The sequence below is a fragment of the Schistocerca cancellata genome, chromosome 8 (assembly GCF_023864275.1).
Source record: "Schistocerca cancellata isolate TAMUIC-IGC-003103 chromosome 8, iqSchCanc2.1, whole genome shotgun sequence".
In the NCBI taxonomy this organism is placed as follows: domain Eukaryota; kingdom Metazoa; phylum Arthropoda; class Insecta; order Orthoptera; family Acrididae; genus Schistocerca; species Schistocerca cancellata.
The window spans coordinates 281728558-281743930 of NC_064633.1; the positions used below are offsets into that span (position 1 = coordinate 281728558).

At 41.7% G+C, this 15373-nt stretch overlaps 1 protein-coding gene across 1 annotated transcript in view; it reads left to right on the top strand.

The window, feature by feature from the left end:
• LOC126095148 (probable ATP-dependent RNA helicase DDX49) overlaps window positions 1-15373 on the top strand; it is a 51682-nt gene that overhangs the window by 22286 nt on the left and 14023 nt on the right. The window contains exon 5 of the mRNA XM_049909868.1: window positions 13776-13880. Coding sequence (XP_049765825.1) covers window positions 13776-13880 — 105 coding nt within the window. The remainder of the gene's footprint in view (window positions 1-13775; window positions 13881-15373) is intronic.

Consider the following 15373-nt stretch of genomic DNA (forward strand, 5'->3'; position numbering starts at 1 on the left):
ATAAGCATTCGTGGCATACAGAAACAACTGAAAGAGGAAAACAAATAAGTCGCCAGGTCTAAATGGAATTTCAGTTCTGTTTTACAAAGAGTTCTCTACAACATTAGCTTCTTATGTAGCTTGCATTTATCCTGAATCTCTCATCAGCACAAGTCCCAACCAACTGGAAAAAAGTGCAGCTGACTGTCAAATTTCCTTAAAATTTGTTTGCTGCAGAATTCTTGAACATATTCTCAGTCTGAATATAATATATTTCCTTGAGACCGAGAAGCTTATGTAAATGAATCAGCACAGATTTAGAAGCACCTCTCATGTGAAACTCTGCTTGCCCTCATCTCAAATTATATATTGTGCACTATGGATGAAGGGCAACAGGTATATTCCATATTTCTAGACATCTAGAAAACATTTGGCATGGTGCCCCACTGTAGTCTGTCAGTGAAGGTACCAGCATATGGAATAGGTTCTCAGATATGTGAGTGGCTTGAAGACCTCTGAAGTAATAGAACCCAGTACATTGTCCTTGGTGGTGAGTATTTATCAGAGGTAAGGGTATCGTCAGGAGTGCCCCAGGGAAGTGTGATATAAGCACTATTGTTTTCTATATTCATAGTGGCGTAGAGTGCCATAAATATCGATATTTGTTCAGTGTATAAGTGTGCTATCTTTGAGGAGAGGGCTTGGGGAGGATGTGGGCCTCTAACGGCAGTTAGCCTCTGGTCTTGTATCTGTGTAGAAGCGAAGTGCTAGTAAATCTGTATCCTGGAGAATTCTAGTTGTTTACCTACAACTATATCCTATTCCCTCACTGGTGACCCCATTTTTTTGTGTAATATGCGTCCGAGTTACCGCCCGAAGGTTATTTACACGCCTACCCCATCGGGTTTCTTCGCGATCGCGAGGGCAGTTGTTCAGCTTCAGACAATGGCCTTTCAGCACTCACCGCCGCCCGGATTTCAGCAACATCTCTCCAGCACTCCTGCCATCGTAGTGGACATGCCGCAAGAATCTTCAAAATCCTTCAACCCGAACATGCCGTGGAATTCATCGAGTGCCGGCAGTTTCTTACAACCGCCAAAGGTCGCGGCCTCTGGCTTTGTTAGCCTAGACCTTTCCACGTGTTCTCCACAGGGTGTTGTTTGGAACATTCCTACTCCTGTGTCGAATGCACAATTCAATACAGTTTATGTTGAGCGAAGTTTTGCTACTTTGGAAAATCCAGTAGTAAATTCGAACTCGAATCAGTTCCCGCCATGTGTGTATCCTTCCGTGCCAGCTAGTCAACAGGTGCTCAATGCTCGCCAAACAGCAAATATCACACCGAGTGTGCATCCTAGTGGACATGTGTGGGATCCTTGTGTTGCTTCTAATCAAGTCAACAATTCTGTGCTGGACAGTAATTACCCGGACATCTACAACCAGCCCCACCACTCACGGTTGAGTGAATACAGTGTGCATAACGGACATTCACCGGCGCACTTAAGTACTTGTGGCTTCTCTCCGAGCTACCACGTCAATGAGAATGCACATTTTAACTACGATCCTCACACTGTTCAAGTGCCCGTCGCTTCTTAGCCGTCCCCATGGCGTCAAGTGAATTTCGCGATACCCGCATTACGGGACGCTAATAATTTGGACTCACTATCTTCTGCATGCTCTTCTTCCATCCGAAGAAATAGGCGCACCTCCGCAGTGACTGCAGTGCCGAATCTGCCGAAACTACCAGACTTCAAACCCGCTCACCCGGAGTTCTGGTTTAACCTGGTTGAGCAAACATTCAATGTCTGTGCTTTGGATGACGATGCATGCTTCGCCTGCCTCATGAACCATCTTCACGATCACTTCGATTTAATTTACAATCTGGTCAAAGCACCCCCCTCCCCCCACCCCCCTAGCAGGGAAGTATGCTGTGTGAAGCAGACGATACTGGAGTGCGTCTCGAAAACCAGGAGAGAAAATGTGTGACAGCTCATCTACAAAGAGCGTCTCGGCGACAGGTCTCCATCCCAGCTGTGGCGGTGCATCCGTCTTCTTGTCGATGGGCAAGCTATACCTGATGACACGCTCGCAGAAGTCTGGACAGAAAGGCTGCCTTTGCCTGTCCAGACTGTAATCTCTGCATATGAAGATAGGCCAGTAAATTAACGTTCCCGCGCCGCCGATAGATAATACTCCGCGAGGCAACATGAGCTCTGTGCACTGCATTCTGGACGTGACCGCACTAAGAAGCTTTCTGACACCACACCCTGGTCTGGTGCTGCTAATAACAAGTTTGTTAAACTAGCCGCCCTGCCTGCACCTTCAGTGCCCCGCAACGACAGTGCATCGGCCTCTGTGGAAGACTCTGGGTCACATACTCCGTCACCTAGCAACTACCCACAGGAGCACAGACCCGCCCAACCTTACTGTTTCTTCCACGCAAGATTCGGGGAGCAAGCTCACAAATACCAGTCACCCTCATCTTACCCAAACTCCAACCGCAGGTAGGCTGCGGTGCCACCTCCTGCGATGTAAAACAACGGGAACCATCCAACGTTGCATTCCGTTTCGGGCTACAGCAGTAAGTGTGGTCGAGCCTATGTTCGCAATTTACAATCAGGTGTACGTTTTCTGGTAGACACTGGCGCAGACGTCTCTTTGCTGCCGGTTCGCCTAGCAACCAATAAAGTGCAACTACACAAAACAGTACTTTGTGCAGTGAACTTGTCTACCCTACAGTGTTCGGGTTATACTCTGTATACAATGAAACTTTCGCCCGAGTGCAAGCTGGAGTGGACGTTTTTAGTGTTAACAATTGAAGATCCTATTCTCGGAATTGATTTTTTCAAGCACTATCAGTTGTCACTAGATTTTGTGCAAAATACTGTGTTGTACCCCCCACTAAACAAACATATTCCTTTCGCTCCACCGAGTGACAGTTCGGCTAACACCAAACATGTGCGCTGTGCTAAGAAGTGTTTAAACCTATCCTTGGAGCTGCAATCTTGGCCAAACAAGTGGCTAGTGGAGTGCGCCAAGTCTTTGAAGTTGCGGATGGAACGTATGGAAATGCTGCTGCATCCCCGCAACATACACCATGAGTTGGCCTCCACACAACAACGCCTCGCGACACTACAAGCAGACGACTCGTCGGCTACAGACAAGGTCAGTCCGTGCCAATCTGGTGTGCCCGTGCCCGCGCACGTTAACGACAATGTTGTGAACTCTGTAAACTGTGTCAGCACCCCCTCTTGTAATGACAGTGTATGCCCGAGTGCTCATGTTCCTTGCGTTCCGAATGGACAATTAACTTCCCAAGCTCGTGGCAATGAACTACAGCCATCTGCTGTTTGGCAACACCCACTCGTGCCTACAGCGCTCGTAGCGGCACAGCCCACTACCAAGAACCAGTGTACCAACCTAGCCCATGTTAACACGCGTGCGGCCTTTACACAGCCTACGAGTGGTTGGCACACCTATACTTCCGTGCCCTCAGCACCACAGCTTTGCCTGTCCGCCACCGCCTGCTCTGCTTCATGGACATCTGTCGTGCCGCGCCATGTATAGCAGTAGTCACTAATGGCACAGTTCATCGGTTACGCCCACGCTGCCTCAAGCCGGAATTTATGAAAATTGCAAAAGAACAATTAGATGATCTATTACAAAAGAGAATAATTGAACCTTCTTCTGGTTGCTGGGCTAGTCCTATCCTGTTTGACCAAAAGAAAGACTGTACTTGGCGTTTGGTCGGAGACTATAGGCGTTTAAATGCCTGCACCATCATTGATAAATACCTGGTCCCACACATTGCGGACTTCAATCATGCGCTCACAGGTGCAAAGTACTTCTCTGTTTTGGACTGTAAGCACGCATTTCATCAGATTCCTATGGCTCCGGAGGATATTGAAAAGACTGCCATAACCACTCCCTTCAGGCTGTTTCAATACAAATTTATGCCGTTTGGGTTGAAAAACGCCCCCCAAACGTGGCAGCGTTTCATCAATCAAACTTTATCCCATCTATACTTTTGTTTCGTATACATGGACGACATATTGGTTTTTGCTTCTACATTGGAACAGAGTGAGGAGCGTGTTCATGTCGTGACATATATTTTAGCAGCCGCTGGTATTGAACTGACCAATAAAAAGACTCAATTGCACCAGTCATCCGTCACATTCCTAAGTTATGTTGTGTCATCGGACGGTCTGACACCATCGCAGGACAAGATCAAGCCTGTTCTCGAGATGCCATGACCCCAGACCTATTGGGAATTACGCAGGTTCATCGGAACAGTTAATTATTACCCTAAACATTTGCCAGCCGCTTCTGCGGTGCAGGCTCCTCTCATAGATGCTCTCGCTGGCCCGCAAATTTCTGGCACCCGCCAGGTCCCATGGACACCAGACATGGAAAAGGCATTTAACGAACTTGAACAGCTGTTGGCCTCCACTGCCACTGTTGCTCACCCACATGCGGACACCACAATGTTTATCACCACTGACGCTAGTGACAATGCGATCGGTGCAGTACTGAGTCAGACATACAATGATGTTACGACCCCCTGCAGTTTTTCTCAAAAAAGCTAAACAACGCGCAGAAGAAATACTCACGATTCGACAGAGAATTACTTGCAGTTTACGAGGCTGTAAGACACTTCAGAACTGATGTTGAGGGACGAGATTTCTATGTGCTCGCTGATCACAAGCTGTTGGTTCCTGCCATAAAAAATCCTGCGGCTGATCCATCCGCCCCCACGACACTTTCGTCATATCGATTATATCTTGCAATTTACAAATGACATTTGCTACATCCGAGGAGCGGACAATGTGGTTGCTGATTTTCTCTCGCGCGTTGCGTTGGTGCTGTCGCAACCTTAATTGACTTAACGGACCTACCTCGGTTGCAAGCGGCAGACCCCGATACCATGCAGTTAATTTCAGACCACAGCTCCTCTCTCCAACCAGTACACTCTACTTTCCCTGGCATATCTGACTTAGTGTGGTGTGATGAATAGACTGGTACGTTGTGGCCATTCATTCCTAAGCCCATTCAACACCAGGTCTTTGACAAATTACACACATTAGCACACCCCGGTGTCAAAGCTTCCACCCATCTGGTACCTGAACAGTTTGTCTGGAGAGACATGCGCCGCGACTGTCAGTCTTGGGCCAAGGCATGCATGTTGTGTCAACAGAACAAAGTTTCCAGGCACACTTCCCCACCCCTTGGCTGTTTTGCCCAACCGCCAGGCCGGTTTCACCATGTTCATGTGGACCTCGTAGGCCCTTTGCCCCCCTCCGAGGGTTTCCGTTACTTGTTTACAGCTATTGACAGGATGAGTCGGTGGGCTGAGGCTGTGCCTATTCGCCTATTCCGAACATTACCTCTGAGACAGTAAGTCGAGCATGCTTAGATTTGTGGATCTCTAGATTTGGCTCACCTGTTTACCTCACCACTGACCAGGGACGACAACTCGGGGGCTATGTGGCATAGAACGCCATAAATATCGATATTTGTTCAGTGTATAAGTGTACTATTTTTGAGGAGAGGGCTTGGGGGGGGGGGGGGGGGGGGGGGGGGGGGATGTGGGCCACTAATGGCAGTTAGCCTCTGGACTTGTATCTGTGTAGAAGCGAAGTGCTAATAAATCTGTATCCGAAAGAATTCTAATTGTTTACCTACAACTATATCCTATTCCCTCACATATATTGTCTGGCAGAGAGGGAGGGGCAGCAATCTGCGGACTTTTGCTCATGATGCTGTGGTATATGGGAAGATGTTGAAGTTGAGTGACTGTAGTAGGATACAAGACAACTTAGACAAAATTTCTAGTTGGTGTGGTGGCAGCTAAATGTAGAAAAATGTAAGATAATGTGGCTGGGTAGGAAAAATAAATCTGTGATGTTTGGATATGGCGTTTGTATTGTCCTGCTTGACAGTCACATTGTTTATATATGTGGGCGTAATGTTGCAAAGCAATATAAAATGGAACAAGCATGTAAGGATTTTGGTGGTAAGGGGCATGGTTGATTTCAGTTTATTGGGAGAATTTTGGGAATGTGTGGTTCATCGGTAAGGGAGACTGCATATATGACATTAGTGTGACTTATTCTTGAGTACTGCTCAAGTGTTTGGGGTCTGTGCCAGGTCACATTAAAGGAAGCAGTTCAGAGGCAGGCTACTGCATTTGTTACTCTCTTTCTTTCCTCCTTCAAATTAATCATATGGCCTACAATAAATTACTATTAGAAGGTGAGCACATTCCTTAGTGTAATCCTTCCAGATGCTGTTACACTGTTCAGCAGTTTTAGTTGATTATCAGTTATGTGTCCACTGTCGTTTTTGGAAACCCAGAATCTACTCTGTAGGAATCAACATGGATTCCGGAAACACCGATCGTGTGAGACCCAACTCGCTTTATTTGTTCATGAGACCCAGAAAATATTAGATACAGGCTCCCATGTAGATGCTATTTTCCTTGACTCCTGGAAGGTGTTCAATACAGTTCCGCACTGTCGCCTGATAAACAAAGTAAGAGGCTAGGAGAGACGTCTACAGACGTTAAAGTAACCTCTGGCGTGCCACAGGGGAGTGTTATGGGACCATTGGTTTTCACAATATATATAAATGACCTAGTAGATAGTGTCGCAAGTTCCATGCGGCTTTTCGCGGATGATGCTGTAGTATACAGAGAAGTTGCAGCATTAGAAAATTGTAGCAAAATGCAGGAAGATGTGCAGCGGATAGGCACTTGGTGCAGGGAGCGGCAACTGACCCTTAACATAGACAAATGTAATGTATTGCAAATACATAGAAAGAAGGATCCTTTATTGTATGATTACATGATAGCGGAACAGGTTTTGAGAGGGTGCGTTTCTGGATGAGGTATCGAATATATTGCTTCCCCCTACTTATACCTCCCGAGGAGATCACGAATGTAAAATTAGAGAGATTCGAGCGCGCACGGAGGCTTTCAGACAGTCGTTCTTCCCGCAAACCATACGCGACTGGAACAGAAAAGGGAGGTAATGACAGTGGCACGTAAAGTGCCCTCCACCACACACCGTTGGGTGGCTTGCGGAGTATAAATGTAGATGTAGATGTAGTTTCAGTATCTGCCATTTCGGCATTAATGCCATGCTGGAAAGGACAAACTGTCTTATGAGCTCCGTAGTGGAAAGTTGGTGCTAGTGCTTTTGTAGAGCACCTAAATAGGTGATTTTGATTCACTTACTACCTTTACATAAGATCAAAACTACTTAGGATTCCTGGTTGGATCAGTTGGCAATATCTTTCCTGTGAATTCATTAAACATGTGGTGTATTGTAGAAACTAGATTACTTCAGGAGGAAGTCAAGCAGATACTACAACACGCACAAATTATTAGTAATTTATGAAAACTTGAACATGCTAAATGCTTAAATTTGGAAACAGCTGCTGTCCACACAAATGACATGTATTTGATACTGTTGCTCGTAATTACAGCATTTAACACTTTGTCATTGCAGAATTATTGTTCACATCAGAGTACAATTGTCTTAAACATGATACAAAATTCGGAATAACCATTCTATTTGCGCGCAGCCAGATCTATGCATTGACAATACTTTCATCGTTAGCAATAATTACAATTACATAGAAACTGGGCGATTATATAGAGACTTGGCTATTACAGAGAGTCTCGGGAGAGCAACACTGCTCTCAGACATTAATAACTTTCTGACTGTGGTGGTATGAGGAAACACTTTGGGGTGTGTCTTAAGACAATGTCTCTGTTTTGTTGCTGCATTTTGCAGCAACTGTCTTTCCTTGTGGTGCCATTGTGAGGTACCAACTTTTACATGAGACCTCATTCTTTGTGCAATACCACAGAATACTTCTCATATTGCACTCTTTATGTTTATATCGAGTTTGTTCAGCTTTAGTTTGTCAAGGCTTCGACTTTGCTTAAATCTCTAATGAAGGTCTCTTTGCTTTTGCAGCAACTTTGACATAGCTATTCAGCTAAAGTGTGTCTTTCCCATCATTCACAACATTGCTAGCAGATACAGATCATAGATTTATTGTACAGAACATTAGAATTTTGCACTTATGTATTCCACATGTTTTCTCCAGAGATGGACGTTTTATGTTCCAGAGATGGACATTTTATGTTGACTGATCAGATATTTTGCAATTTGTTTCATGTCATTCTTGCTGAGCACAAACATTTTCCCACCTTCTTGTAACATTTATAGTAACACATGTAATTATTGATGCCTTATTGCCACTGCTTCCTTTCTGTACAACAACTGTTTTGAAAAGTTCAGGATTGTTAATTACTGGGAGATCTAAAGCCTGTCATGGGTAAATACAAGTGAATGGTCATCAATACATAAGAATTCTGTCTGGTTTAAACAGACATCAGTCAGTCATGTTCATTCACATTTGCAGGCTCTTGATTGTGTTCCACTGATTGTCAGTTTTGCTATGAACTGTCAAAGAAAGTTCAGATCTCCACTTTGGTGGTAGCAGCATAGAGAGAATTCATCTGCTGTTTTACTGGTGAATTTTTGTTGTACAAGTTGCTTGAGTGGTGAAATGGTCTCAAGATAATTAAATGTTTTTGATAGCAAAATATATATGTCAGAGGTGCTTGTGAGATTGAAGAGATCCACAGCACAACTGCCAAAGAAAAAGAAATATGATTGGTTGGAGACTTTTGAAGAACACGTAGGTCTATCTGGAGGCTTGAGAAAGATAATAATTACATTAGATGCTTCCAGCAGGCATGAAGGGAATGAAGAAGTGTGTACTAGCTTAGTTCCTGCTGCTTCGTTGGTGGAGACTGCTTGGTCTGCACAGATTTTTTGTTTGTTTTTGTTTAACTAAATTTTTCTGTTGTTCAAAATTGCAACATGATCTAAACTTTTTGAGTCGCCATGCAAATGCGACTCACACACACATAACCGCAGTCTCTGGCAGGTGAGGCCACATTACTAGCAGCAGCACATGATGTGTGAGGCATCTGGGTGGGGGTAATGTGGAGGCTGGGGTGCAGAGGGGGAGGGATGGCTGGGTATGGGTGGTAGATGGTAAAGTGCTGCTAGTGAAAACACGCAAAGATGACGTGGAGAGAGGGTAGGGCAACTAGGTGCAGTCGGTAGGTTAGACAGAGGGCAGGGGAGAGATAGAGAGAGGTAGCAGAAAAGGAGAGAAATCCCTAATTTCACATCCTTAGGGGTGAAATTTTCAAAAATTCCCTCTTATAAGATGCCTTTAGTATAAGGTCAGCATACTTTCTAGATTTCAACTTTGTATCTATAGTGGTTTGAGCTGAGTGGTGATGATCAGTCAGTCAGCACATTGCATATTATCTACATTAATTATGTAGATTGAAATTAATAATATACAAAAGACTTTAGTATTCTAATTGGCTCCATTCATTGTAGTTGTAATTGTGTGACTGTTATGTTAAAAGTTTTTAAAGTAATAACTAAAATCCGTTTCCTGTGAGCTACTATCTGCCCCCTAGAAAATTTTATAGAGGATTTTATCAAGTAGCTTTTGTGACAGGTTGTATGGTAGATTCACATAACACCGAAGAAATGCTTCACATATGTTATTGCAAACATCAGGTAGAATCTGAGCTGCATCAGCTATTCCGTTGTGAAACCATTTAACAGTAACACACAAAGTTGCTAATAATAAGATCATAAAGGTCCTTTCTATGTAAGCTTCAGAAGCAACTGACAGTGAGTGACGTCTGGATATGTGACACTCCAGCACCAAATGACAGCATTGGGCGATCATCCTGTGCGCGAGTGACGATCTCCCACTTCAAGATGGCTACTAGAACCAACCAACCAGCTTTTCTGAAAATGGCACCCCTAAATCATAGAATATTGTCGCTTGAGAATAAGATAACAAAATTAGCTTTGCTTAGGAAAATTAATCTGTAAAGGAGCCCCATCCATAAAATTTACGAAGGGAGGAATCTTCACGAAGAGGGGAATCTTCATGGAGAATTTCGTTAATTTATATCATCAACTAAGAAGATCACCAGACAAATGCTTCGAATATACGCACATGAGCAGAGAGATGATCAACTATCTCAGCAACATATTGAAGTTGAATGATTCTTACGTGACCAAGAACTTTTAACAACCGATAAGTGCAGAAGAGTGACTGACTGCGATAAGTAAACAAAACTAGTGATGCTTCGTGTGAAGTTCCATGGTCTAATGGTAGGCTAGTGAACAGGACCACTGTTGAGTCCGATGGTTTGATCCTGACTACTTCTTATATTTTAACTGACTCAGTTACAATCATGTAACCAATGCTGTGTACTAAGTTTTATCTGAACTGTTTACACCACATCTAAAAACATATTTTTAAGGTCTCATAAAAATACTTGATCTTTAAGCGTATGCACACCTACACCCACCCAGAACATTCGCACGCAATTAATTCTGAATAAAACAAATTGAACAACCCTGAAATATTACTGATATTTGGTTGTTGAAAATTTAATTCATCAGGAATCAATGTTAAGATCAAGCATTTCAGTTAATCTAAATAGTCTGCATAAGTTTTGTGCAGAAAGCGTGACAGTTAAATATTACTCCAGTGTATCTTTTTATGCGTGAGAGAGCTAAGCCTTGAAGAGGTGAACCTTTTAACACATTTAAATAGCTAGCAACAGCCGTTTGTGAAATATTTCAGTTTTTCCTCAAATTGATAATTAAGTTTTCTTTAATTGCCCTGATTACTTTCAAGAAATGAAACATTTTCTTACTATACTAGACTTCATCTGGTCACTTTGATGCCCGCTTTATCCATTTCTCACACTTTCTTTAGATATGAAAATTCAGACAGATACTCATTGCGTAATTTACTCCACTCAAACATTTGACGAAAATGTTTCGAATGATAATCATATGACAAACTGTGTCCTTTCTGCATGCTGTCATTTCCAAAAAACCTCATTTTGATATCTTGAACTGTTAATGAATTATGACGATTTTCACAATCACTTTTGATTCTTGATGCGCAGAAAATTATTCAGGTGCTCTGTGAGCGACCCGTCCGTGGTTATAACAACCAATATCTCGATAATGAAAAGAAATATCATTCTGCTCTCAACAATTTTGGTATGTTGGCTACATTTGACACAATACGCAAAGTCTAAGCAATGTGATATTATATCTTCAAAGTCTAAAAAATTTTGTGCGGTCATTTACTTAGTTTTGTGCTGCACAGTAGCAGTGACAAATAATGAAAATAGATTCAGTCCTCCACTGAGCGAAAATATAAAGCTGTAAGATGCGAAAAATCAAATTTTTTCACCAATTATTTTTCATAAAATCAGATGGTAAGTATTTCATAGCAGTCAGTGTGTCTGCTCCAGCACTTTCCCGAAAAGACTCACAGCTCTCGCTTTCACTGTCATATGTGCTGCAGCGACAAGATTAAAACATGTTTGAATTCAAATGTCATTAAGTTGTAGCAGAGGACAATCTGTGCCATGGATGTTGCTCACCTAGGACACTTCTTTAACTATACTGTCATTGTGTTTCGGGTCTGAAGCTGTCAGTCGCTTCTGTTGCTCGTGTAGGACATGGCCTAAATGCCAGCCTTTCTTCAGGTTATGTTTCTCATCAGTTATTAGTGTTCTGCTGTTAAATTTTGCCTCCAATTCCCATGAGGAACCAGCAAAAAGTATTATCTGGGATTTGTCCAAAGTTTTGGATTAATGCCAAATAAGACTGGATCTGCAGTTCAGTGTTCCATCACTACCTCCAAATGCATCACATTTTCATACAAATTTAGACACCTAGGTCCATATCTCTCCTTTCCTACATCTTTTTACTTGCTTCCTCAAAGCCAATGCACTTGCCTTGCAAACTAATCCTATATGAATACCACAGTTCTGTATTGTAGTTATAACTAGTGTCATATCAAATGACACCAAAAAACAATAACACAGGTTTGCTAGGTTTGCGATGCTACACTTGTTCTGTCATGTTCCCTCCAGTGTAAATGCTTGGTCACAGACGCAAGTGAATGATATTGAACACTGGCGAATTGTCTGGGAACGGTCATCCGCTTGTGTTCGCATCCATTAGTATCAGTGTAAAGGAGACTTAGGATGTTGCCCTCAGGTGTCAGTTCTATAATTGCTCGAAGTATTTTTACTCATATGTCATTAACTTGATAATGGAAATTATCTTTGATATTGTCCAAATTTTTCTGAAGTGCCTGACACTAAGTGCCCAAGGTAGGTGGTTTATAAAAGGATTCAGTTGTCTTTGATGCTTACCTTTTCCCAGATTATTTCACATTCAGAATCTATATGAGCTGCACTAGATATTATCGAGTTAGGTAAGCAATAAATTCACTGCCATCAATGACTTCTAACCCATTCTTGTGATGCATATTCCAAATAGAAATTCTGGTTTCAGCTAGCTTTCTGTTCTTAATACTGTGTGGCCATTATTGTCTTTAATTTGTGGGCCTACCGTGGATGCTCCTCCAGTTTAATAATACCACATAAATATTGTCTCTTTCCAATATACAGGATTGAAGTTCTTCTCTGAAATAATATGCTAGATCTTACTCTGATTACAGCAGGCAATTCATCATTGGCTGTATAGTAGGGTTCTTTTGATCTAAAAAGGAAAAAAAATGGATGCCACACATAATCTCTTACTTGAATGTCTGCCTGCTTTGTCTAGTACATGCCTGAATTGAGGGGGCTGTACAATTCTTGGCGCAGAATAATCGTCTGACCTTGTGCTCAGAGCTCTTCAGCTCATCCTCAGTCGAGATGACCGTGATTGATTCTAGGTATGATGTTGGTGAGTCATGGCTCCACTTCACTAGGGCAACTAGCTGGCTTTACCAGTCCAGCCAACCATGCAAAGGAACCAAGGATGATGTCAGAACTCAGGTGACAGGTGTTATTGGTGACAACATGAGCTACAATTTTGCAGTTAGCTGCACAAGTCCATTAGGTAACTGTTGACAGATCCTCTCCGACATATTAGATGAGACCTCTTGGCAAGCATACCAAGTGCACTCTGGCCTTTTTTCCCAATGTGCATGCTATTTGCCTGAGAGAACTAATGTTGGAGATCTCAGTGACCATCATAGGAACCCTCTGAGCTTGTTCGGACTTGGCTGGAAAATCGGCTTTTTGGCCCAGTAGGTAAGGCATTCTGTGCCAAGATGTGTAATCAGTACTGAGCTGCTCTTCTTAGCTGCTGTTAAGGCTTAGAGGGACAGCCATGCAGCCAGTTCTCATACTTGACTTCCACCCAGAAATACACAAACCATCACTAGTCCTCAGGTGAGGACAAACTGGTCAGATCATGCACATGAGAAGACTCAATGATATTGGGGTTTTCCAGAGGATTCAAGTAGCGCCAGAGTTGACACACGTGCCTCCATATCATTGGAGCTTATGAAAGCAGCCTGAATTCTTATTGACCAATTCCCTTTATGTCTACACACCATAATCACAATCCCTGACTATTACCACCATGCAAAACTATATTGTCATTGTTTTGAATCAGTTGACCAAGATGTAGTAGGGATACTACCTCGTATTCACCCTTAAGAAAGGGGTTTTAGGTTAATTTGGACCCTCCTTGTATACTCACAATAAAAGCTCTAGATCACCTCTGTATTATCATGTTGAGTTACAAAACCTTGTGCATTGTTGCTGTATGTTTTACTTTCATCTTGCTTCTATTTTCTAATCATGTGCTCTGAAATAATTAAGAATATAAATTACTTTTGTTAATTCTTTTTAGATGCGGACTATTTTTTCTGCTCTCCCGAGGAAAAAGCAGACACTTTTCTTCAGTGCTACCATGACAGATACATTGGAAGAAGTTAGAGCTGTTACTGCAAATGAGGTAAAGTAGTGTTTTTATTGTTTAAAATTTTTATTTAATTTTAAATGAGAGTATTATACACAAGATAATGACTTACCTATTTGCATTATCATACAAGCCTGAACCTCACAACATTACAGGCAGTATTGTCTTTTCTGCTCTTCTTTTTGGTACGACAAATAGTTAAACCATACAGTGCATGATTTTAATCTGTCTGCTCTAGCTAATATTTAATACCTGTTAGGGAAACTGTATATCACATGTTCTTTCTTTGGTTTACTGTGTTGTTATTTGTATAGAAAAATGACATTGGTGGGTTAATGTAATGTAGATGTGGTAGTGCAATCTCCATAATAAAGAGGGAAATGTGCTGGTGAATGTTTAGGCAAAACACTGGAAATTATGTTTTTATATGTCTGCTGTGTCAGTGTTTCAGACAGAAAAAATAAATTAACATTTTCACGAAATGGAAAATTTGTTTTTGCATATGGAAATTGTTTATAAAGACACTGAAAATTATATAATAACTGAGAAATTGTTTAAGTATATTGTTATATGGAATACAAACAACATGTAAAGAAGAAATGGATTTTCAGGGTAATAATAATTAAGAAAATTACAAACTACAGACGAAAAAACTGACTTCGTCATATGTAACTGATTTCTGAGCATGGATTGGTGTCGTTACTTGTGTTTATTTGTGATCTTTTATGGTTTCACTGGTTTTTGGTTTTCTAAACTTTTGAATCTGATGTGATTTTTTTTTTATTGATTGAAAACATTCTGAGACAGGAAAACAATCTGAGACAGGTTGGCTATTGCATGACATACTTTATTACTTTTAGTCAATAGTTGGTTTTGTTGTCATGATGGGTTAATGGATTTTGAACACAGTAGCATAAACATGTCCCTGAACAATGGGTACCTTATTTATTATTTAATTTCTTAAGACCTTTCATATTGTTTATTAATATGAGATAACTATGCAAGTAGGATAAATGTTATTCCTTGCCTGTTTCCATTAATTATTGTAATGAAAGGTTGTGATATCGGCACAACTTCATTCTATTTAGCTGTCCACTGTGCATTTTTCCATCCCCTTGTAAGGATTTGATTTCTTCAGAGTAGTGTTTCCTTTCTCACAGTTCAGGCAACACTATATTTTCTCACTTTCTTTTTCAAACGGTTCTCAGCTTCTGTCTTTTTTGAATTTATTGTGCTCTTGAGTAATGTATGCCTTGCCTGAATTCTTCATCCTACTACTGATGACATGTTTTGTGCCAGTATCAATATCTCATGGTTCATTGAGAAGAGAAGTGTATTTCTTCCACAAGATTAAATTTATTAGCAACCAGTTTTATGGAGTTACAGGGGACATAGTCTAAATCATGGTTACATGACATTTCCTATATTGTGAAGCACGATTGTTATTAAAGGCCACTCAACATCTGTAAATTTGTTCCCTTTAGCCATAGGCTGTACCAATGTGTCTAGAACTGAACCATTTCCGTGTC